The sequence below is a fragment of the Bos indicus x Bos taurus genome, chromosome 8, assembly GCF_003369695.1.
Source record: "Bos indicus x Bos taurus breed Angus x Brahman F1 hybrid chromosome 8, Bos_hybrid_MaternalHap_v2.0, whole genome shotgun sequence".
In the NCBI taxonomy this organism is placed as follows: Eukaryota; Metazoa; Chordata; class Mammalia; order Artiodactyla; family Bovidae; genus Bos; species Bos indicus x Bos taurus.
In genome coordinates, this window is record NC_040083.1 from 66,665,823 (window position 1) to 66,691,217 (window position 25,395).

The 25,395-nt window shown below is 42.1% G+C and overlaps 1 protein-coding gene across 1 annotated transcript in view; it reads right to left on the minus strand.

Annotated features, from left to right (window-relative positions):
- LOC113897465 (zinc finger protein 41-like) overlaps positions 1–25,395 on the minus strand; it is a 54,269-nt gene that overhangs the window by 13,786 nt on the left and 15,088 nt on the right. Inside the window, exons 2-4 of the mRNA XM_027550218.1 lie at positions 6,331–6,486; positions 4,777–4,833; positions 427–553 (exon numbers count right to left, since the gene is read on the minus strand). Of these exons, the coding sequence (XP_027406019.1) occupies positions 427–553; positions 4,777–4,833; positions 6,331–6,486 (340 nt within the window). The remainder of the gene's footprint in view (positions 1–426; positions 554–4,776; positions 4,834–6,330; positions 6,487–25,395) is intronic.

Below are 25,395 nucleotides of genomic sequence, written 5' to 3' on the forward strand. Positions count from 1 at the left end.
AAGTCAACACACTCCCAATGCAGGGTGCCCAGGCTTCATCCCTGGTCAGGGAACTAGATACCACATGCAGCAACTAAAGATCCAGTGTGCCACAATTAAGACTTGGTGCAATCTTTTAGAAAAAAAAGTGGAGGGGGGGAGAAAGTATTGAAACAAAAAGAGGATCAGTGATTATCAGAAAATAGGTGTCAAGAGAGGACAGAGAACAGCCAAGGAAAACTTTCACATGGCAGAAATAATCTGTATTGTGACTTTGGTGCCACAGCTGTACATATTGTCCAGAATTCATTCTAGTATACACAGAAACCTGTTAAATTTTCTTTTCTGTCAATTACTCCTCAATACAGGTAATTTACTTTAAAAAAAAAAGCAGGAACAGAAGATCAACTGCACCCGAGTCAGAGTCCTATAATAAAGTAGGCTCACCCGGTGAGACAAGGTGGCTATAGTTCTCCAGCATCACATCTCTGTACAGGGTCCTCTGAGCAGGATTCACATGCTGCCACTCCTTCCAGGTAAACTCCACACTCATATCCTTGAATGACACTGATGTCTGTGAAGGCACATTTCTCATCAATCTGAAGAATTCAAATTTAGGTGATGTGGAAAATACCTTTGGAACTAATTTCTATCAGTTTATTTAAAAGTATAAGACAAAAACTGAAAATTTTTTCACATTATCAAAAATAAAAAATATCTAACAGTATACTCTTTATATGCAATGTCCTAGGGAAGCAGGCACGCTTTTGGTTCAACCTCCAAAACCCACACAAATATTATTTTTCTTTTGAAAAGAAGGTTAAAAGAAACATAGTTTATTCAAAGAGTTCTTTTTTCCAAATTATATCCATGACCACAACGCAAGCTTGGGTGAGAGTCTTCACATCAATATTTATGAAGTAGCATTCTCAGACTCAGGTTTAACAGCTGGCCAAAGCATCCCAGGCTCTTTCCATTTGAGCTAAAGTGGAATCAAGTAAAATCAGCTGGGGCTTCCCTGATGGCTCAGTGGTAAACATTCTGCCTGCCAATGCAGGATACTTGAGCTCAATCCCTGAGTCAGAAGATCCCATGGAGAAGGAAGTGACAACCCACTCCAGTGTTCTTGCCTAGAGAATCCCACGGACAGAAAAGCCTGGTAGGCTAAAGCTGATGGGGTCTCAAAGAGTCAAACATGACTCAGCAACTAAACAACAACAAAATCATCCAATGCATCATCAAATCTTGGAAGAGCTGAAAGAGCCTGCTAACTCATCTGTTTCTGCAACTGCTTCACTAGAGTCCATTTTGAGAGTTATATTTTAAATTATAAGTCAGGCCATGCCCTTTCTTACCTCAAAATTCTCTAAAAAACTAGTAAACAGAGATAAATATTGAATTCATAAATTAGGAGATTCAATATGGTGGAGCTATCACTTCTCCACAAAGAGATCCACAGATTCAATGAAATCACAGGTCTTTTTTTTTTTTTTTTTTTTTAAAGAATCACAAGCTAATTCTAATATTTATGTAGAAAGGCAAAAAAGTCTAGAATACGAAAAGCATTTTGAAAAAGAACAAAGTTGGACTAATATTACTTGATTTCAAGACATACCACACAGCCACTAATCAAGACAGTGTGTAATATTTAAAAAATGAAACACATAGATCAAAAGGAAAAGCTAAAAACAATATATACAAGCATACATGCACACACACACACATTTCTTTAATTTAGGTGTCCAGGCAATTCCAGGAAGAAAGTATCTTCTGACAAAAATCATGCTAGCCTAAAAAACTCTATTAGAAAATAATAATAATATAACATTGATTCATACTTTGTACCACAAATAAATAATTTGAAATGATCACAGACCTCAATGAGTCTGATTTCTGCTTAGATTTTTAGACTCAGAGTGTTAGAGAAATTAAAATGGAGGAAGTCCTATTCAGGCATCAGAAGCAGGACAGCAGGCCTCAGACCTGCTTCTGACCTGCCTGGACACTGCCCAGATTCCATGCGAGCCTGTAAGCACAGCAAGTCAGGCAACACTCTACATAAGAAAGGGAGTGGGTCTTAGAATCTCTTAAGCCCTCTGGAGTCTAGGAAGTCTTATGATTCACAAGGTGAAACAAACAGCATTGTAAAAGCTAAACCAGAGCTGAATTTTTATGTGCAAACTCATGATAACATCAGGTTTTGGTCTGGGATTATAAGCAGGAGCCCCCAAACTGCAATTTGAAGTCTCAACCATAGGGTGGCTGCACCAACCAGGACCCTTTCCCAACTGGGACTGCAGATTGCTATTAATAAGGGACAGCCCAACACTGTTCAAGTCTGGATGCTGGTTTTCCCACTTTGGTGATGTACACCCTGTTTACTTTTGTTAAGTCAAACAGTGTTCTATAAAAAAAAAAAAAAAAAAAAAACCAACTGAAATTGTTGCAGATGGTGACTGTAGCCATGAAATTAAAAGATGCTTACTCCTTGGAAGAAAAGTTATGACCAACCTAGATAGCATATTGAAAAGCAGAGACATTACTTTGCCAACAAAGGTTCCTCTAGTCAAGGCTATGGTTTTTCCAGTGGTCATGTATGGATGTGAGAGTTGGACTGTGAAGAAAGCTGAGCGCCGAAGAATTGATGCTTTTGAACTGTGGTGTTGGAGAAGACTCTTGAGAGTCCCTTGGACTGCAAGGAGATCCAACCAGTCCATTCTGAAGGAGATCAGCCCTGGGATTTCTTTGGAAGGAATGATGCTAAAGCTGAAACTCCAGTACTCTGGCCATCTCATGTGAAGAGTTGACTCATTGGAAAAGACTCTGACGCTGGGAGGGATTTGGGCAGGAGGACAAGGGGATGACAGAGGATGAGATGACTGGATGGCATCACTGACTCGATGGACGTGAGTCTGGGTGAACTCCAGGAGTTGGTGATGGACAGGGAGGCCTGGCGTGCTGCGATTCATGGGGTCTCAAAGAGACACAACTGAGCGACTGAACTGAACTGAACTGAATGAGTGGTTTAACAATCCTTCATTTTGAAATTGTTTATTTGTGAGTAATGAGTGGTTTATTTTCTTAACAAATTCTTCGAACAAGTGTTGAGTCTGCTGCTGCTGCTGCTAAGTCGCTTCAGTCGTGTCCAACTTTGTGGGACCCCATAGACGGCAGCCCACCAGGTGCCCCCGTCCCTGGGATTCTCCAGGCAAGAGTACTGGAGTGGGGTGCTGTTTCCTTCTCCAATGCATGAAAGTGAAAAGTGAAAGTGAAGTCGCTCAGTCATGTCCAACTCCTAGTGACCCCATGGACCGCAGCCTACAAGGCTCCTTCATCCATGGGATTTTCCAGGCAAGAGTACTCTATGTTCCCTCAATTCAGTATTTAGAATATGCTACCAATACAAATGTCCAACCCATCCTCAGACCCTGAAATTCTAGATTTCTGACAGGGCCAATGGGCCACACATTTGGTTGTTTTCTGATCAGCATTCCCTCTATTAAATAAACTTAAATAATACATGAAAACAAAAATTATAGACATAACAAGAGACATAGACATAACAAGAGACATAGACATAACAAGAGACATATCAATAACGTTATGAAAATATATTTAAAACAGACAAAAATGTACAATTTTCTGTGAAAATGTAGTAATAAAAAAAAATACCTATGATTTTTTTTAAATAAAGTAACTCAATAATTTACATGGTTTAGTTGCTAAGTCATGTCTGACTCTGACTACCCCATGGACTGTAACCCTCCAGGCTCCTCTGTCTATGGGATTTCCCAGGCAAGAATACTGGAGTGGGTTGCCATTTCCTTCTCCAAGGAATCTTTCCAAACCAGGGATCAAACCTGGGTCTCCTGCATTGCAGGCAGATTCTTTACCAACTGGGTAAAGAACTACCAACCAGGGAAGATGTACTTACAAAGTCCAACTTTAGAGGTAAGTTTAAGGAAATATGTGACAGGGAATTTTCTCCTATGAATTAAAGAGAGAAAGGGGTGAGGGACAAGAGAGAGGGGAGGGGAGAACAGAAAAGAGCAGACAGTAAGAGCTCCAATAAGACTAATAATAACTGAGATACCACAGGTGGAGACCTGGTTCAATTCCTGGGTTGGGAAGATCCCCTAGAGAAGGGATAGGCTATCTACTCCAGATGTGCACAGTTCCTGGCCATCTGATTTTCTCTTATAGGCCTCTTCCTTCCATCACAGCCTATAATGGGGGCAGGTGAAGGAAACTATCATGTCCTTCAGCCTTTGCAGTAAGGTAGAGAAGAAAACAAAATTATAGGTTAATCTAATTCATCAATACAAGAATAGAAATTCAAACCTGCGTGCTCAGTCACATCCAAATCTTTGTGACCCCATGGACTACAGCCTGCCAGGCTCCTCTGTCCATGGAATTTTCCAGACAAAAATATTGGGGTGGGTTGCCATTTCCTACTCCAGAGGATCTTCTCCACCCAGGGATTGAACCCACATCTCCTTTTCTTCTGCTTTGGCAGGTGGATTCTTTACCACTGAGTCACCTGGGAATCCCCAAAATCCACTTACGCTACCTCTAATAATTGCAGATTAAAGAAAACCAGCTATACCTTTACTTCAATAGATACAAAAAGGTATTCAATATAATTCAGGATATGTTCATGATTCAAGCAAAAGTTTAGCAAACTGATAATAAAAGGGAAATAACTTACATTCATAAAAGATGGGTAACACAAACTGAGAGCAATCTGAAATCGAGTTAAATGCACACCACAAATTGGGGGATGAATAAAGAGCTCACCTCAGATATGTTCATTTTCAGTGGGTCTTGGGAGAGTAGAGGACAGTGACGATTCAGCTGCAGGGGCAGAAAGAAGACAGGGTCAAGACACCTGGCCTGCCACACAGTTCCTACATTCACCTCCCAATCATGTCGGCAGGCCAGCTGAGGGGAAGCCTCCATACAGCATCCTCTTAGACCTTGAAAAGGGAAGGACCTAGTGGAAGCACCACCTGTCCGTTTTTGAGTTTAAAATTATTACAGGGCTTAAACCTACCACTTCTGACAGTGAAAATTTTGTCTATTGATTTAAACAGATTTAAATAGGACATCCCTGGTTGCTCGGTGGTAAAGAATCCGCCTGCCAATGCAGGAGACATGGGTTCAATCCCTGATGGGGGAAGAGTCCACATGCCGCAGAGCAACTATGCTGCTGGGCCACAAATATTGAGCCTGTGCTGTGGAGCCCCACAGCCACAATAACTGAAGCCAGTGTACCCTAGAGCCAGTGCTCTGCAACAGGAGAAGCCAGCACAATGAGAAGCCTGGCACTGAAACTAGAGTAGCCCCTGCTCTTCACAACTACAGACAAGCCTGAACAGCACCTAAGACCCAGCACAGCCAAAAATAAATATTAATAAATAAAATAAATAGATTCAATTTTGTCTGTTGATTTCTATTTTGTCTATTGATTTAAATAATACAAACAGAAACCTAATAACAGCTGACTGAAGAACATCAAAGGATAATACTATTTCATTAAAATTCACAGTAGAATACACAACTGTATTCTTTATGTTCTTCAGTTTTCCTAGCAAAATTGTTTACCCACTGAGGTAGAGAATTTACAGGAAGCCAAGTAAAAAAGATGCCGAACTTTAAGGTAATTAAAAAAAAAATGAGTGAAGTGGGGTGCAGTTTCTCAAAAGGGACTCTTGATAAGTATCTTCTGATGACAGAACAGTATGAACAACGGTTCAACTCCTGGCTCTGGCATAAGCTTGGTGAACCTAGAGAAGTCAACAGTCCTCTCAAATTCAGGACCACCTCACCAAGCTGAGACTCAGATTTGCTTCTTGTTTTCTGTGTTTAATGCAGAGGGTCACCCCGTTATCACGAGATAACTGGGAGACTTAAATAAACCACCCAATGAAAAGAACACAGTGTCTTTTAAATACAACAGCTGTTAGCACTTCGGCGGTTACTACCTAGCACTTTGCTAACTCCTACTAATGACGCCACCGCGAATCCTCGGATCAGTCCCATGAAGCAGACATTATCCATAGCCTTCTTTGCAGACGAGTTACCTGACTCTGCTCCACATTAGTTCTCCAGCCCACAATACATGTGGCACAGAGGGAACTGACCAGGTCTCTCTGGTTCCGGAGCAGAGCTGCCCAGCACACCTGCTCACGCTCGGCCAGCGCGACCACCGCTGTCCGCCCAGCGTTCCCCGTCAGATGCAGGCAAGGCCGGGTATTCGCACCCCACACGGACCAAACCCCTGCTCCTAATGGATCTCAGCTCCACCTGCGCTGGAGCCTACCTGAGCCGAATTTGGAACACCGCACCCACCTTCCCAGAGCTAAGGTCCAAGCCAGACTCGGGCACTGCGGAGTCCCGCCTGGGCCTGAGGGCAGCCCAAGACTTCCTGCTTCCGCCGGTAACTGAGAAACTCCAAGAACTTCTCACCGGACCTGCAAAGGCGGTCGGGAAGAAAAGGGACCAAGGCTGCACATGCGCAGAGGGAGCCCGCGGAGACCAGGAGCGCTGTGGGGCGGAGAAAGACTACACTTCCCATCCTCCGCGCGCTCCCTGTGACTCCGAACGGAGCTATCAGGTTCCTGCTGCAGAGCAGGGATATGGGATAAACGTGTGTCCCAGAGTCCTGGTTCTCAGAGGCCCTAGATGGGGTGTGTCTCCACACTGCTGGTCTTAGGCCGTCTCTATACCTGGCTTAGGTGAAGGTTCAAGGACAAAACTGGAAAAGTTCATGGATGAAACCATTCTCCAAATGCTAAATCCTAGAAGTCTGGAGAAAATATTCTCCTAATGGAATACAATTTTCTATCTCTCCATTAGTCAACCTGCTTGCCGTCATGTAGACTTCCTTTGTAAAGGACAAATAGCGTGTTTTTTAAAAAGTGAGTTTACTGGTTTAGTCACAATTGAACAGACTTCTTTTTCATTTCCTGTAATTCTGTAACCAGTTAGGACTACACAGGGCCCTGCTAGATACAAAAGGCTTTCCCTGTCCCCTGAGTTTTTAGCAGGAAAAAGGCATCGCTCTCCAAAGCCTTCCCTGAATTCCCAAGGGCAGATTCTGACAGTTACTAATAGGCAAAGGATGCAATGTAGAAGAAATGTGGAGCAGTCAAAAAACAATAGTGAAAGATTTAAAAAAAATAGTGCAGCTAAAAAGTAAGAGACCTTGTTCCTCCTTAAGAGATATACGTAATAGCTTATCTTTCAATTCTTATGAAGGAACTAAGGCAGTAACCCAGGTGGAGGATGGCAATTTCAGGTGCAGAAGGTGAGCCCTGAACACCACACTGTTAGCTCACCACCAACCAAAGCAACACGAACTGTGCCTTTTACCTGAACTTTGCCTATAAAAACTCTTCCCCCCAAAATAATACAGAGGATTAAGTCTGTAGCACATGAGCCACCAGTTCTCCTCCTTTAGCCTTTACAGTAAAACTGCTCCAAATCCCAGTGTTTCAGGTTTTTTGGCTTCAGTATTCAGCAGGCACAGGAATTTGTATTTGGCAGTGATTTACTACAAAAAATTCCTTGAACTCCAAATTCTAAATCTAAATATCACTCTTTTGTTGTTGTTGTTCAGTCACTAAGTTGTGCCCGACTCTTTGTGACCCCGTGGACTGCAGCACACCACACTTCTCTGTCCTCCACTATTTCCCATAGTTTGCTCAAATTCATGTCCATTGAGTTGGTAATGCCATCCAACCATCTCACCCTCTGTTGGCCCCTTCTCCTCTTGCCTTCAGTCTTGCCCAGCATCAGGGTCTTTTCCACTGAGTCAGTTCTTCACATTAAATGGCCAAAGTATTGGAGCTTCAGCTTCAGCATCAGTCCTTCCAATGAATATTCAGGGTTGATTTCCTTTAGGATTGACTGGTTTAATCTCCTTGAAGTCTGAGGGACTCTCAAGAGACTCCAACACCACAATACGAAAGCATCAGTTCTTCTGTGCTCAGTGTTCTTTATGGTCCAACTCTCACATCTATAGATGACTACTGGAAAACCCATAGCTTTGACTAGACAAATCTTAGTTGGTAAAGTGATGTTTCTGCTTTTTAATATGCTGTCTAGGTTTGTCATAGTTTTTTCTCCCAAGGAGCAAATGTCTTTTAATTTCATGGCTGCAGTTACTGTCCACAATGATTTTGGAGACCACGAAAATAAAGTCTGTCGCTGCTTGCATTGTTTCCCCATCTTTTTGCCATGAAGTGATGGGACCAGATGCCAATATCTTAGTTTTTTGAATGCTGAGTTTTAAGCCAACTTTTTCACTCTCCTCTTTCACCATCATCAAGAGGCTCTTTAGTTCCTCTTTCGCTTTCTGCCATAATGATGGTGTCATCTGTATATCTGAGTTTGTTGATATTTCTCCTGGAAATCTTGATTCTAGCTTGTGATTCATCCAGCCCAGCATTTCTCATGATGTACTCTGCATGTAAGTTAAATAAGCAGGGTGAAAATACATAGCCTTGAAGTACTCCTTTCCCAATATTGAACCAGTCCATTGTTCCATGTGCGTTTCTCACTGTTGCTTCTTGACCCGCATACAGGTTTCTTAGGAGGCAGTTAAGGTGGTCTGGTATTCCCATCGCTTTAAGAATTTTCCACAGTTTGTTATGGTACTGAGTTGGCCCAAAGGCAAGAGATGCCAATTTGAGCAGGCACTGAAGATTCCCCAATGAACATGCCCAAGAAAGGTGGAAATGATAAAATATCTAATCTGTGTAAACATTTAGAAACAAACTACTAACAAGAATTGGCATAACCAATGGGGAAAAGTAAAAGCTAACAGAAAACGATACAAATGAAAACAAATACACAATCAAGGAAGAGCAAAGAGAATAAGAAAGGTGATAAAGTGATTTTACACTAGGAGACTCATAAGGAAAGAGAAATGTAAAATTGTAATATAGTTCAGCAATGTAAATCCCAAGTTTATGTAACCAAAAATTGCAAAGGAAATATTTAGTATAATGGGAGTAAGGAAGAAGGAAAGCTAAATAGAGATTTATAATAAAATGGAATCAACAGATAATGTCTAAAATGAATAAGTCAAGAGGCACCACTTTAAACTATTATCAAAATGATGTTTAAAGATGAATACAAGAAAACACAGCTAAAAAGATTGAAGATGCTTAGTTATTTCTGTAGAACAAGAGAAAGAAGGGAGAGAAAGAGTGTGGGGCTATAGACTGTGATTTTTGTTGTGTTATTTAATTATACTGGATTAAACATTTTAAAATTTTAATTGGAGGATAATTGCTTTACAGTGTTATGTTAGTTTCTGCTGTACAACAGAGTAAATCAGCTATAAGTATACATATATCCCCTCCCTCTCAGTTCAGTTCAGTTCAGTTCAGTCGCTCATTTGTGTCCGACTCCCTGCGACCCCATGAATCGCAGCACGCCAGGCCTCCCTGTCCATCACCAACTCCCGGAGTTCACTCAGACTCATGTCCATCGAGTCAGTGATGCCATCCAGCCATCTCATCCTCTGGTGTCCCCTTCTCCTCCTGCCCCCAGTCCCTCCCAGCATCAGTCTTTTCCAATGAGTCAACTCTTTGCATGAGGTGGCCAAAGTACTGGAGTTTCAGCTTTAGCATCATTCCCTCCAAAGAAATCCCAGGGCTGATCTCCTTCAGAATGGACTGGTTGGATGTCTCCCTCTAGAGCCTCCCTAATACTCCCCTCCATCCCACCCCTCTAGGTCATTTCAGAGCATCAAGCTGAGCTCCCTGTGTTACACAGCTGATTCCCACTAGCTATCTATATTACACATGCTGGTGAATATATTTGGGGCTTTCCAGGTGGCTCATTGCAATAGAGCCTGCCACTGCAGTAGACATGGGTTCAATCCCTGGGTCGGGAAGATCCTCTGGAGAAGGAAACTGCAACCCACTCCAGTATTCTTGCCTGGAAAGCCCCATGGACAGAGGAACCTGGTGGGCTACAGCCAATGGGGTCACAAAAGAGTTAGTCACGACTTAATGACTAAAACAACAACAACAAAGTGTATATTATGTCCATACCACTCTCTCAATTTGCTCTACCCTCTCCTTCCCACGATGTGTCCACAAATCTGTTCTCTACATCTGCATCTCTATTCCTGTCCCGCAAATAGGTTCATCAGTACCATTTTTCCAGAGTCCATATGTGTTAGTTAATATGTGACATTTGTTTTTCTCTGACTTACTTCACTCTGTATGACAGAATCTAGATTCATCCACATCACGACAACTGACTCAATTTTGTTCCTTTTTATGGCTTAGAATTACACTGGATTTCAAAATTGTGGTCCATGTCTTCTGATTTAAAATTTAATGATCTATTTTAAATTTAAAATCTATTTTAAAATTTAAACTTAAAAATTACAGTGCTCTTTTTTTAAAGAAAATGAAAAAAGTTTTATAATCACCAGCAGGTGGCACTATTTTCCCTCGGTGTGAGACTTTTCTTCCAAATCCTGTCACCTCTGCTTTTTCCTCACTCATTTGATTATATTAAATTGTGTAGCTTTTCCTCACAAGAACTAAGAAGCCCAAGCTGATTGGTCTTTACTGAGAAAATTGTTTGTTTATATTGTTTGCTTAGTCGTTCAGTCGTGTCCGACTCTTTTGCAACCCCATGGACTGTAGCCTGCTAAATTCCTCTGTCCACGGGGATTCTCCAGGTAAAAATACTGGAGTGGGTTGCCATGTCCTCCTCCAGGGGATCTTCCCAACCCAGGGTCGAACCCAGGTCTCCCACACTGCAGGCAGATTCTTTACGGTTTGAGCCACCAGAGAAGGCTAATATAAATTTTAGGCAATCACAAATATTTCCAAAGTGATTACATTAAACTGAATTTTCACATTTTCTTTTTCTTTTGTAAAGCAGAGGTGAATTCACCAAACTCTTCTCTTTTAAAAAAGTTTTTATTTAATTTTTTATTTTTGGCTGTCCTGGGTCTTTGTCTCTGCTCGAGCTTTTCTCTAGTTGCAGCAAACTTCTCATGGCAGGGGCTTCCCTTGTTGTAGAACACTAGTCTAGCATGTTCAGGCTTCAGTAGTTGTGGCATGTAGGCTCAGAACTTGCAGCTCCCGGGCTCTAGAGCACAGGCTTAATAGTTGTAGTGTGAGGACCTAGTTGCTCTGCGGCATGGGGGATCTTCCCAGACCAGGGATGTAACCTGAGCCTTCTATACTAGCAGGTGGATTCTTTACCACTGAGCCACCACGAAAGTCCAACTCTTCTCTTATTCATAAATCTTGGCCATCGAAGAAAACCAGCAAAATTTTCACAGAACCGTTTATTTGTTTAGCCCATCAACAGTGGAGCCTGGCGGGATATAGTCCGTGGGATCGCAGAGTCGGACACAACTGAGGGACTAAGCATACCACTTAACCTTCAAGTTTGTGAAAAACTATCAAATTTAAGGGTGACATTAAATATTGATTTTATCTAACTCCATCTCCTAGTGCTATATAACACTGGAGAAAATAGATCTTTGTGCTTTGTTCTTTCTTTATGGGTTTAGGTTAGGACAAGATTAGGGTTAGGGTCAGGGTCCTCCATATTTCTTTCTTTTTACTGCCCCTGTGAGGCAGTTATGCGTTCTCTGTTATCAAAAATCAGCAACATCTCCCCTATAAAGAGAAGTAACGTGTATGGTGGACTATGTAATGATAAAGGGCTTTGTAAATAAAAGTCACCACAGTGTCTGTAACAAACAGAATATTGAGATTGTTTTTTTTTTTTTTTTTCTTCTTCTTCTGATATTGGATAACTTGGTATTGGTTAAATGGTGGAAGTATTTTTTAAATAATTTACTTATTTTTGACACACACACACTTGTTTATTTATTTTTGGCTGTCCTAGGTCTTCGTTGCTGCAGGCAGGCTTTCTCTAGCTGCAGAGAGTGAGGGTTACTCTCTAGTTTCAGTGCATGGGCTTCTCACTGTGGTGGCTTCTCTTGTTGCAGAGCACAGGCTCTATTGTTGCATCACGCGCCTCAGTAGTTGCAACTTGCTGATTCTAGCGTTCTTGGGTTTCGGTAGCTGTGGTACAGGGGCTGGTGAGCTGTGGTTGGTGGGCCCTCGAGTGTACAAGCTTCAGTAGCTACAGTACCCAGGCTTAGTAGTTGTGGCACACGGGCTCAGTTGCTCTGGGGCATGTGGGATCTTCCTGAACCAGGGATTGAACCCGTGACTTCTGCATTGACAGGCAGATTCTTAACTACTGGGCTACCAGGGAACTCCAGTGGTGGAAGCATTTTTGTCTCAGCTTTAAAATGAGACTTGTAAATGATGAGACTGAGGCTGAAAATGAATTAGCTATGAGTAGAATGACAAAGACGGAGAAAGCAATGGCACCCCACTCCAGTACTCTTGCCTGGAAAATCCCATGGATGGAGGAGCCTGGTAGGCTGCAGTCCATGGGGTCTCGAAGAGTCAGACACAACTGAGCGACTTTACTTTCACTTTTCACTTTCATGCATTGGAAAAGGAAATGGCAACCCACTCCAGTGTTCTTGCCTGGAGAATCCCAGGGATGGGGGAGTCTGGTGGGCTGCCATCTATGGGGTCGCACAGAGTTGGACACAACTGAAGTGACTTAGCAGCAGCAGCAGCAGCAGAATGACAAAGAATAGAAAAGTATGGGACAAGTAACCTTACTGCCATCTTCACACCTCACAAATAAGCAAGCTGAAACAGGGCTCTTTACCCTCAGTTTCTCAGGACAGTTTCTTTATCTGTAAAAAGGACACTATAATATTGATAACACACATGCCTGAAGCCACAACCCTTAGACCTGGAGAAATCTTGATTTCCTGTCCATTTTTAACATTTGTAATTTTAACCCACAGCTTTCACAATCCCCTTAAATTGGCACACAGTAAACAGCTTCTAGAAAAAAAAGGACTTAATAAAATAAAAACTTTATCCAGTGATTCAAGAGTCAAGTCATTATATGAAAATAGAAGGGCAGGGGACTTCCCTGGAAGTCTAGTCGTTAACACTCCAGGTTTCCACTGTAGAGGGTGAGAGTGGAGGGGGCACACAGGTTTGATCCCTGGCAATGGCACCCCACTCCAGTACTCTAGCCTGGAAAATCCCATGGACAGAGGAGCCTGGTAGGCTGCAGTCCACGGGGTCGCTAAGAGTCGGGCACGACTGAGTGACTTCACTTTCACTTTTCACTTTTCACTTTCATGCATTGCAGAAGGAGGTGGCAACCCACTCCAGTGTTCTTGCCTGGAGAATCCCAGGGATGGCAGAGCCTGGTGGGCTGCCGTCTATGGGGTCACACAGAGTTGGACACAACTGAAGTGACTTAGCAGCAGCAGCAGCAGCAGAATGACAAAGAATAGAAAAGTATGGGACAAGTAACCTTACTGCCATCTTCACACCTACCCTTAGACCTGGAGAAATCTTGATTTCCTGTCCATTTTTAACATTTGTAATTTTAACCCAAGCTTTCACAATCCCTTAAATTGGCACACAGTAAACAGCTTCTAGAAAAAAAAGGACTTAATAAATAAAAACTTTATCCAGTGATTCAAGAGTCAAGTCATTATATGAAAATAGAAGGGCAGGGGACTTCCCTGGAAGTCTAGTCGTTAACCTCCAGGTTTCCACTGTAGAGGGTGAGAGTGGAGGGGGCACACAGGTTTGATCCCTGGCACTGGCACCCCACTCCAGTACTCTAGCCTGGAAAATCCCATGGACAGAGGAGCCTGGTAGGCTGCAGTCCACGGGGTCGCTAAGAGTCGGGCACGACTGGAGTGACTCACTTTCACGAATAGAAAACGTATGGGGACAAACCTTACTGCCATCTTCACACCTCACAAATAAGCAAGCTGAAAACAGGGCTCTTTACCCTCAGTTTCTCAGGCAGTTTCTTTATCTGTAAAAGGACACTAAATATTGATAACACACATGCCTGAAGCCACAACCCTTAGACCTGGAGAAATCTTGATTTCCTGTCCATTTTAACATTTGTAATTTTACCCACAGCTTTCACAATCCCCTTAAATTGGCACACAGTAAACAGCTTCTAGAAAAAAAAGGGACTTAATAAAATAAAAACTTTATCCAGTGATTCAAGAGTCAAGTCATTATATGAAAATAGAAGGGCAGGGGACTTCCCTGGAAGTCTAGTCGTTAACACTCCAGGTTTCCACTGTAGAGGGTGAGAGTGGAGGGGGCACACAGGTTTGATCCCTGGCAATGGCACCCCACTCCAGTACTCTAGCCTGGAAAATCCCATGGACAGAGGAGCCTGGTAGGCTGCAGTCCACGGGGTCGCTAAGAGTCGGGCACGACTGAGTGACTTCACTTTCACTTTTCACTTTTCACTTTCATGCATTGCAGAAGGAGGTGGCAACCCACTCCAGTGTTCTTGCCTGGAGAATCCCAGGGATGGCAGAGCCTGGTGGGCTGCCGTCTATGGGGTCACACAGAGTTGGACACAACTGAAGTGACTTAGCAGCAGCAGCAGAGGAACTAAGAATCCACGTGCCATACTGCACTGCCAAAATAATTAAATAAATAAAATTGAAAAATAAAAGGGGGGAGGATATGATGAACAATTTTTTTTAAAAAAAGAAAATATAAGGGCATTCTTTGTGCCACTAAAGGAAATTGAGGAAACTTGGCTCCATGACACGATGTTAAGAAACAGAACTTCGCACTTTTCCCAGACAATGATCCTGTCATTGACTGGGATCTACACATAAAACTTCCCTGCTTCCGACAGTGGGTCTGATCCGTAGAATCACTCAGTTTCTTCCACAGTCATTAGGTGGGATTCCTAATTGCCCCTTGGGTGGGATTACTAATCAGTCCCTTAACATGTTTATATTTATTCATTTTAAAAAGCGCTTGTTAATCCTACTACGTGCAGATACTCTGCTCTGTGATTTCTTGAGACATGAAAAAAAGAGATAGTATGGATTTGCTTTCCATGGGAGTAAGGACAACAGGTGGCGTTAATGGTAAAGAACCTGCTTGCCAATGCAGAAGACACAAGAGACGCTGGTTCGATCTCTGGGTTTGGAAGATGCCCTGGAGGAGGGCATGGCAACCCATTCCAGTATTCTTGCCTGGAGAATCCCATGGACGGAGAAGGCTGGCAGGCTACAGTCCATGGGGTTACAAAGAGTCAGACACAACCAAAGCGACTTAGCACACATAGGGACAACAGAAAGGGATTTTAGAAAGTGACGTTAAGCTACCTTGCTTCAGTGTCTGACTCTTTGCGACCCCATGGACGGTAAACTTCCAGGCTCCTCTGTCGTTGGAGTTCTTCAGGCAAGAATACTGGAGTGGGTTGCCATGCTCTCCCCAGGGGATCTTCCTGACTCAGGGATCAAACCGGAGTCTCTTATGTCTCCTGTATTGGGAGGCATGTTTCTTACAATGAACATAGGAGAACAATCTGGGGTTTCTACCAGTATCATCTAACACAGAGCACAGTTTTTCACACCAGCCAGGTCTGCTCAATTAGTATTTCCTTCTTTTTGTATCTTTTGCCTACAAAATTAAATCTTAAAACTTGTCTTGGTAATACCAGTATTATGAAGTTAAAATAAATTTGACAGACATTCTTTCTTTGAACACATGTTGATTGAGTACCTACTATGTGTGAGGTATTGTTCTGTGTGCTAGGGTTACAGCAGTGAAGGAGGCAGGTAGCATGACTCAGCAGGAGCTCCTATTCTGATGAGGGGAGACAATTAATCAACTAATAATTAAATTGGAGAAGGAAATGGCAACCCACTCCAGTATTCTTGCCCGGGAAATGCCATGGATAGAGGAGCTTGGCTGGCTATAGTCCATGGGGTCGTAAAAGAGTCAGACATGATTTAGTGACTAAACAACCACAACAAAATAATTAAGCTAACAAGAAATTTTCAGATAGTGGTAAGAGAGTGGAGATATCTATGACTGCACTGCTACCTGTTGAGTTTGGTGGACATCAAGGGCTGAGATCTGAAGGATAGAGTGGTTCGCATAATGAGATAGATGGAAACTGCTTTCTGGGCATAGTGAACTGATGGTATAAACACCTAATGTGCAACCAAGCCTGAAGCTCAGATAGACCTTTGTAAGCAGAACAGGCTCACAGAGGTGAGAGTGGGAAGATAAACTGGCAGGAAAGTAGGTAGCAACCAGGCAGTGCAAGATTTAGCATTTTGGATATATGTACATGTAAAGACAAAAACAAGGATATCATAAGTGTTGCTCAGTGCACAGCAATGTAACATACATATGAATTTCAGCATTGTTAAAACATTTTTAAGGTGCCTTCAAATTAATAAACTATAGTACTTTAAATGTGTTGCAGAAAGTTATATGTAAATAGCATGTTTTAAGTAATTTTAAAGGAACTGTAGTTTAATCTGTATTTGTTCAATTTTTTCTGAAGTAAACTATCACTTCCATTTTATTGTTACTAGAATGAAACTCAAATGTAAGGAGAATGGTACTTTGTCAGGTGAGTAGGTTATTTTAAAAGTAATTCAGTTCAGTTCAGTTCAGTCGCTCAGTCGTGTCCAACTCTTTTCAACCCCATGAATCGCAGCACGCCAGACCTCCCTGTCCATCACCATCTCCCGGAGTTCACCCAGACTCACGTCCATCGAGTCAGTGATGCCATCCAGCCATCTCATCCTCTGTCTTCCCCTTTTCCTCCTGCCCCCAATCCCTCCCAGCATCAGAGTCTTTTCTAATGAGTCAACTCTTTGCATGAGGTGGTCAAAGTACTGGAGTTTCAGCTTCAGCATCATTCCTTCCAAAGAACACCCAGGGCTGATCTCCTCAGAATGAACTGGTTGGATCTCCTTGCAGTCCAAGGGACTCTCAAGAGTCTTCTCCAACATTAGAGCACCTAAAAGACAAAGTCTAAATTTTTTGAAACTAAAATTTAAATCAAATAAAATTAAATGTTCAGAAAAACTTTCCAAGCTCACTTTAAGCTGCAAAAATAATTCCTTATAATGACTCAGTAGCTATTTAAATTTGCTCTTGGTCAAAATATTTGTATGCTCAGTATTAGGAGAAGTAATAGACTTATTTCTTTAAAAATAGGTGTAAGTTAGAATGACTAGTCTAGAACAAGGAGCAAAAATTTGTAAGAAATCTGGGAATCTTATTTTTCTGTACATTTCTTTTCAGTTACACTCCCAGGCCAGAAGCCATAGGAAAAAAATATGCCATGAGCTGGGAAAAATTAAATCATTTCTAGACGAATTTTAGAGAGTTGACCATGTGGAAAATACAGTGATGAGGTCAATATCAATTTTACCAGTTACCTGGTATTTAATTATTTGCAAATAACAAGAAGTTGGGCATGATTTTGCTTTGTTAATGCACTGTAACACTAAAATATAATTGCTAGTACCGAACACTGCATATTTTAAGTGTGAGATTAACACGAAGGCTAGTCTAGTTTGAAACAAAGAAGAAGGAGGCCCACAAGATATACAGGAATTTGATAAGCACCTTAGGAATTCATGAGTTTATAGGTTTAACATCATTTTGCCTACAACTTGGAAGCTCTAGGAGCAATGTAGAGAGGCTGCTATGGAGGTCACAGGACTTGTTCTGTTTTGTGACCTTCTTGTGCAGAGACTTGGTTCCTTTGAACAAGAATCCTCTCTTTTCTGAACTTCAGATCTGACACTCCAGGATTTTTATTTTTCATTTTATTATATCATATTATTTTATTATTTAAACCCTTCTCTCATATCACCTTCAATCAGTTCAGTTGCTCAGTCATGTCCAACTCTTTGTGACCCCATGAACCTCAGCAGGGCAGGCCTCCCTGTCCATCACCAACTCTCGGAGTCCACCCAAACCCATGTCCATTGAGTTGGTGATGCCATCCAACCATCTTATCCTCTGTCATCCCCTTCTGCTCCTGCCCTCAATCTTTCCCAGCATCAGGCTCTTTTCCAATGAGTCAGCTCTTCGCATCAGGTGGCCAAAGTATTGGAGTTTCAGCTTCAACATCAGTCCTTCCAATAAACACCGAGGACTGATCTCCTTTAAGATGGACTGATTGGATCTCCTTGCAGCCCAAGGGACTCTCAAGAGTCTTCTCCAGCACCACAGTTCAAAAGCATCAATTCTTCAGCACTCAGCTTTCTTTATAGTCCAACTCTCACATCCATACATGACCACTGGAAAAACCATAGCCTTGATTAGATGGACCTTTGTTGGCAAAGTAGTGTCTCTGTTTTTTTAATATGCTGTCTAGGTTGGTCATAACTTTCCTTCCAAGGAGTAAGCGTCTTTTAATTTCATGGCTGCAATCACCATCTGCAGTGATTTTGGAAGAAAAATAAAGTCAGTCACTGTTTCCACTGTTTCCCCTTCTATTTCCCATGAAGTGATGGGACCAGATGCCATGATCTTAGTTTTCTGAATGTTGAGCTTTAAGCCAGCTTTTTCACTCTCCTCTTTCACTTTCATCAAGAGGCTCTTTTGTTCTTATTCAATTTCTGCCATAAGACTGGTGTCATCTGCATATCTGAGGTTATTGATATTTCTCCTGGCAATCTTGATTCCAGCTTGTGCTTCCTCCAGCCCAGAATTTCTCATGATGTACTCTGCTATATAAGTTAAATAAGCAGGGTGACAATATCCAGCCTTGACGTACTCCTTTTCCTATTTGGAACCAGTCTGTTGTTCCATGGTCAGTTCTAACTGTTGCTTCCTGACCTGCATACAGGTTTCTCAAGAGGCAGGTCAGGTGGTCTGGTATTCCCATCTCTTTCAGAATTTTCCACAGTTTATTGTGATCCACACAGTCCAAGGCTTTGGCATAGTCAATAAAACAAAAATAGATGTTTTTCTGGAACTCTCTTGCTTTTTCGATGATCCAGCAGATGTTGTCAATTTGATCTCTGGTTCCTCTGCCTTTTCTAAAACCAGCTTGAACATCTGGAATTTCATGGTTCACGTATTGCTGAAGCCTGACTTGGAGAATTTTAAGCATCACTTTATATTAGAGTGTGAGATGAGTGCAACTGTGCAGTAGTTTGAGCATTCTTTAGCATTGCCTTTCTTTGGGATTGGAATGAAAACATATCACCTTGGCCTATCTCTATTTTCAGCCCCAGCCTTCTGGGAGATTTTGTGCAAGTTTAGACCCATTCTACAGAGCCAGCCTTTCACTTAAAGAAGCTATGTCTCTCTGCATTTTGATGTAGGATTTTACCTTCTCCACTTTGGGCTCTGGCTGTAAGTACTGTCTGGAAATGTAGGGCCATTAAACCTCACTTGAGACTTCTCTGGTGGCCCAGACGTTATGAATCCTGTGGATTCAATCCCTGGTAGGGGAACTAGGATCCCAAATGCTGTGGAGCAACTGAGCCAGTGCACCGTTGCTAGAGAAGGCTGTGCACTTCAACGAAGAGCTTCCACACTGCAGTGAAGATCCAGCACCACCAAAAAACAAAAACAGCGTCACTTCCTCACTTAACCAAAAAGAGGGTTGAACTGTTTTGTAGGATTTTTTTTTTTCCCGACTGTGCTGGGTGTTCATTGCTGTGGGAGGTTTTCTCTAATTGCGATGCTTGGACTTTCAATCGCAGTGGCTTTTCTTGTTGCTGTGACTGGCTCTAGGATGTGAGGGCTTCAGTAGTTGCAGTACATGGGCTCAGTAGTTGTGGCTCCCAGTCTCTAGAGCATAGGCTCAGTAGTTCTGGCACACAAGCTTAGTTCCGTGGCATACGGGATCTTCCTGAATCAGGGATCGAACCTGTGTCTCTTGCATTGGCAGGCAGATTCTTTACCACTGAATCACCAGGGAAGCCCTGTCTTGTAGTTTTAGTGGGTATTCTGCCCACTTCACAGGAGATCACAGAATTGGCACCACCCACCCCACCCCTGGCAGCTTCCAATGGTAATCTCTCATTGTGCACCCTTACTATTGACTTTCTCTCTTGCCTTCCTCACTCTCTACTCCCTTACCCATACTTCCTAAAATCATGTATTAGAGTGCTATTGCTCCCTCCCAAATTACCACACATTTATTACATGTAATAAATGTATCACCTATTCCATAGGTCAGAGTTCTGGGTGGGGTGCATGGATTTTCTAATTGCAATCTCACAAGGCTGAAATCAAACTGTTAGCCAGGCTGAGCACTTAGGTGCAAGATTTGGAAAAGCCTGGCCATAAGTCAGGGGGCCATTCTCGGCTCCTAGAATCTAGTCTCAAGGCTATTCTAAGGCCTGTCTCCTTCAATTTTCACAGCCTATGATGGGGGTATGTCAGCTCCTTCTTGTGCTTTTAATCTCTTTGACTTTCCCTTCTGCAGCCAACCAGAGAAAACTTTCTGCTTCAAAGGACTCATGCTATTAGATTCAGTTCAGTCAGTTCAGTTGCTCAGTCATGTCCGACTCTTTGCGACCCCATGAATCGCAGCACACCAGGCCTTCCTGTCCATCACCAACTCTCGGAGTTCACCCAGACTCACGTCCATCGAGTCAGTGATGCCATCCAGCCATCTCATCCTCTGTCATCCCCTTCTCCTCCTGCCCCCAATCCCTCCCAGCATCAGAGTCTTTTCCAATGAGTCAACTCTTCACATGAGGTGGCCAAAGTACTGGAGTTTCAGCTTTAGCATCATTCCTTCCAAAGAAATCCCAGGGCTGATCTCCTTCAGAATGGACTGGTTGGATCTCCTTGCAGTCCAAGGGACTCTCAAGAGTCTTCTCCAACACCACAGGTCAAAAGCATCAATTCTTTGGTGCTCAGCCTTCTTCACAGTCCAACTCTCACATCCATACGTGACCACAGGAAAAACCATAGCCTTGACTAGACGAACCTTTGTTGGCAAAGTAATGTCTCTGCTTTTGAATATGCTGTTAGATTAGGCTTACCTGAATCATCTCCTTTTTGATTAACTCAAAGCCAAGAAATTAACAGGCTTCCCAGGTGACACTAGTGGTAAAGAATCTACCTAGCAATGCAGGAGATGTAAGAGGCATGGGTTTGATCCCTGGGTTGGAAAGATCCCCTGGAGGAGGGCATGACAACCCACTCTAGTATTCTTGCCTGGAGAATCCCATGGACAGAGAAGCCTGGCAGGATACAATCCATAGGGTTGCAAAGAGTAGGATATGACTGAAGTGACTTAGCACCCATGCGAGTAATTAATAACTCAAAGCTGCAAAATCCCTTTTGCCAGGTAGCGTTAATGTAACCCTGGTCATATTTCATCATATTCACAGTCCCAGGATTTAGCATGGAAAATCTTGGAGGAATTCTGCATACCAACTTCCCAAATAAACTAATTGTATCCAAATACTTGCCCTAAGCTCTGCTTTTAGGGGGGCCAAAAGTAAGACATCCCATAAATAGCAAATGACTACTTTTCCAAATTCTAATATTACGAGCTTTCCATCTTTCCAAGTTTCAAGATACTAAATTCAAGATTCTAGAGATGTTTTCTAATTTAGCTGTCATTTTCATGACTGGAAAGTTGTAAGAGAAGTAAGTATAAAAATTATACAATTTCTGGGACTTTCCTGATGGCCCAGAGGTTAGGACTCCATGCTTCCAGTGCAGGGGGTATGGACTCAGTCCCTGGCCAGGGAACAAAGATCCTGGCATGCTGCACAGTCAGCCCCCCTACCCCAAAAAAGATTAAACAATTTTCCAAGCTTTCTTACAGATGTCTGAACTATTTAAACCCAACTAAGGCTAGTAGCTCCTTTCCTTTTGATCTTCTAATTTTACAGTACATCACACTTAATATTTGTATATTCTTCTAATCTAGCAGATTTGTTGAATTTATTTCATTTCCTCTTCACAAGAAGCCTGAGAAACTTTATGCCCCTAATGTTAGAAACAGAAACTTTCCATAAACAGAAAATTTCAGACAGTCACAGAAAATTTCTTAAGACTATATGGCTAGTCATGGCAAAAATGGATTGAAAGTCCAGTTCTCTCTGATGTCAGATGCCCACTCCTTCCATTTTACCTTACCAGTCTCCACAACTGAGCAAATAGACAGGTAATCTGGGAGAAGGAGGTCCTGCTTAGCCCTACATAAAGACACTTCAGGTGACTGAGTTGGACAAAATGATGTTCAACACAGACTAGCTTTACAGAAATTACAGGGACTTACCTGGTGGTCCAATAGCTAAAACTCGGCACTCCCGATGCAGGCAGGCCAGGTGCGATCCCTGATCAGGGAAGTAGAACCCGCATGTTGCAACTAAATATTCCATGTGCTGCAGCTAAAAGACCTCACATGCTGCAACAAAGATTGAAGACCCCGTGTGCAGCAACTAAGACCCAGCACAGCCAAATATATATTCATTACAGAGTTTCCGTGGTGGCTCAGTGGTAGAGAATCTGCCTGCCAAGCCAGGAGATACGAGTTTGATCCCTGATTCGGGAAGATCTCATATGCCACAGAGGAATTAAGCCCATGTGCCACAACTATAGAGCCTATGCTCTAGAGCCCAGGAGCTGCAACTCCTGAAGTCCATGTTCCCTAGAGCCCATGCTCCTCAACAGAGGAAGCCACTACAATGAGAAGCCTGCACACCACAACTGGAGGGTAGCCCCTGCTCGCCACAACTAGAGAAAAGCCCAAGAAGCAACAAAGACCCAGCACAGCCAAAAATAAATAAATTTATTAATATAAAAAAAAATTATAGTCATAGTACTGATCCCAGATCACGGTCCTGATTTTCTCTTACAAGCCTCCTCCTTCCAGAAAATGTAACAAACCTCAGAGAACTCAAATATAGTACTGTAATTGTTTCCATGATTGCATTTCAACTAAACCATTCAAATTAAAGAGTAATTTAGTTGCTCAGTCATGTCAGATTCTTTTGTGACCCCATGGACTGTAGCCCACAAGTTTCCATTGTCCATGGGATTCTCCAGGCAAGAATACTGGAGTGGGTTGCCACTTCCTTCTCCAGAGCATCTTCCTGACCTATGGATTGACCTGAGTCTCTTGCATTGGCAAGTGGATTCTTTACCCCTGAGGCACCAAGGAAGCCCAGTTTTATTCCACATGTAATCACTTTATGCCCCAGCTCTCTCCTCAGTTCCAGTACACTCTCTCCTGAATGTTTTTCAAACTCTCTTTCATGAGAAGCAGCATAGTGACCTGAAAAGTTATGGGCTGTATTCTGGTGTCTCAGCACTGCCATTACTCATTAGGGATAGACCTTGTGGAAAGATAGTTCTTTCTGCTTCCATTTTTGGATGTTCTCTATGCCCCTTTAGCAAGAACATCCTGGGAGTTCAGCATTTGGTTAACTTTATGACTATCTATTCCCTTTCCTCTGAAGATTCCCCACAAATTCAACCAGAGTCAAAATAATCTAAAACATTGCTGTTCAAAGAGTTGCCCATAGACAATCAGCATGGGCATCACCAAGAAGCTAATTCAAAATCTCAGGCTGACCTCATACCTGCTGAGTCAGTATCTGCTTTTCAATGAGGTCCTAATGATGGATTATACTGATTATATTGATATATTGACTGATATATTGATTATAATCAATTTATTGATTATATTGATTAATGACTAAATAAATTCAATAATAAATTATTGAATTTTAGAAGTTCTTATCTGAACATATACTTAGGCATTAACTCCAGAGCTTGGCAGCACAGTTCCTGGCAGTCTGAGGGAACAAGTCTCGCTGGGTCACACGATGGAGGGTGTCCAGAAGATTCAAGGAAGCCTATTTTTTATGATTAGAGTTTTTAGTCATTGACGTCAGTGACCTCAGAATTTCTTCCTGGTGCTATACCTGGAATGATGTCACTGTAAGATTCAGGACCATGTCTTTCAGCAGCAACAAAGAGCCAAAAAGAATATGCCTCCAAAATAAAGGGAAAGCCAGTGAGAAATGAGCTAAAAGAAAAATCCTCCTAGTTCTTCCTGCCTCAAGGAGATTTTATCCCCCTGTCTTTTTATGTCTTCTGTCTTTCTCTGGCCTCCCGTTTCTCTATTGCCCTTCCAAGTGGGGATATCGCTGAGATAGACTCTCTCTTCTGCTTCCTTTCTGACTTCTTTGAATCTAGCACTAACATTTTTCCTTGAAATAATACTCACTAAATAAGATAATTATCAAACACTAGTAAAAGTTGCCAAGATATCTGGCTTAGAACCAAAGTCTGGCCTGGCTCTCCTCTTGAGACCAAAAGAATATTGCCCTAAAACTACCTGCTCTGTTCCCCTCAAAGATGGCATATGTTGCTGTAGTTGCAGCTGCCATTGTTAATGTCAAGTCAAATGTGAAGGTGAGGATTGAATTTAGCTAATAATACAGCAATAAATTCTGAATTTTCCATTATCTCACAGCTTCAGCCTTCCTCTTTACAAGAGAGAAGCAGAAGCTAATTTTTAAAGTACTCTGAGCTGAAAAAATAAACATTATGTAAGCACCATGCATGAGAGTTGATGCATTTTATATTGTCTCACTCAGAATTTATGTACCCTTGTTTGATACTTTGTTCTAATAAGCTTATATATCTGATTTCCAAACCACAATAAATTAGAAAAGAAATAAACTACGTAAGTGCGTTATGACAGCTATTGGGGACGAAGGATGCAGTAAAAGGGAGAAACCCTGCACACACACACACACAGACACACCAAAAGTAGTATGGACTATTTTATGTAGAGGCAAAGACCGATCCTCACACCTGTCCTCTAGCCCTGAAAGCTTTATTGTAGTACAACTCAGTACTCCAGTTAATATTCTTAATAACAAAGCTGAGTTATGCATAAAAATGTAAAATATTCTCCAGTAAGCTGAAAAATAAAAAGAAACTTAAGCATAAGTTATGGTTTCCCTGGTGGCTCAGATGGTAAAGATCTGCCTGCAAAGCAGGAGACCCAGGTTCAATCCCTGGGTCAGGAAGATTCCCTGGAGAAGGGAATGGCAACCCACTCCAGTATTCTTGCCTGGAGATTTTCATGGGTAGAGGGGCCTGGCAGGCTACAGTCCATGAGATCACAAAGAGTTGGACATGACTGAGAGACTAACACTAACTAATACTAATGGTTTAACTATAAAAACTGTAACCGTAGCATAAGTAGAATTTAGACAATTTTTCATTTAAAACAGTCAAATAAAACCTCTTGGGGCTATGCAAGGATTATGACTAAAGCTTCACAGCACTTTATAATTTGTATAATCCTTAAAAATTTTTAAGAGGTTCTCATATACAATATTTTTCTCTCATTCAAATGGGATTAATGAAACTTGATATGAGTTAGAGTAAATAAGTGAGGGAAAATAAATGTATTTTTAAGAAAAAAGTAGAAGCCATCTCTATGGAAGCAGAATGATTCCTATGACTCTCTCCCTCTGAAATTACAGATAAAATGTTTGAGAGAAATGGAAAA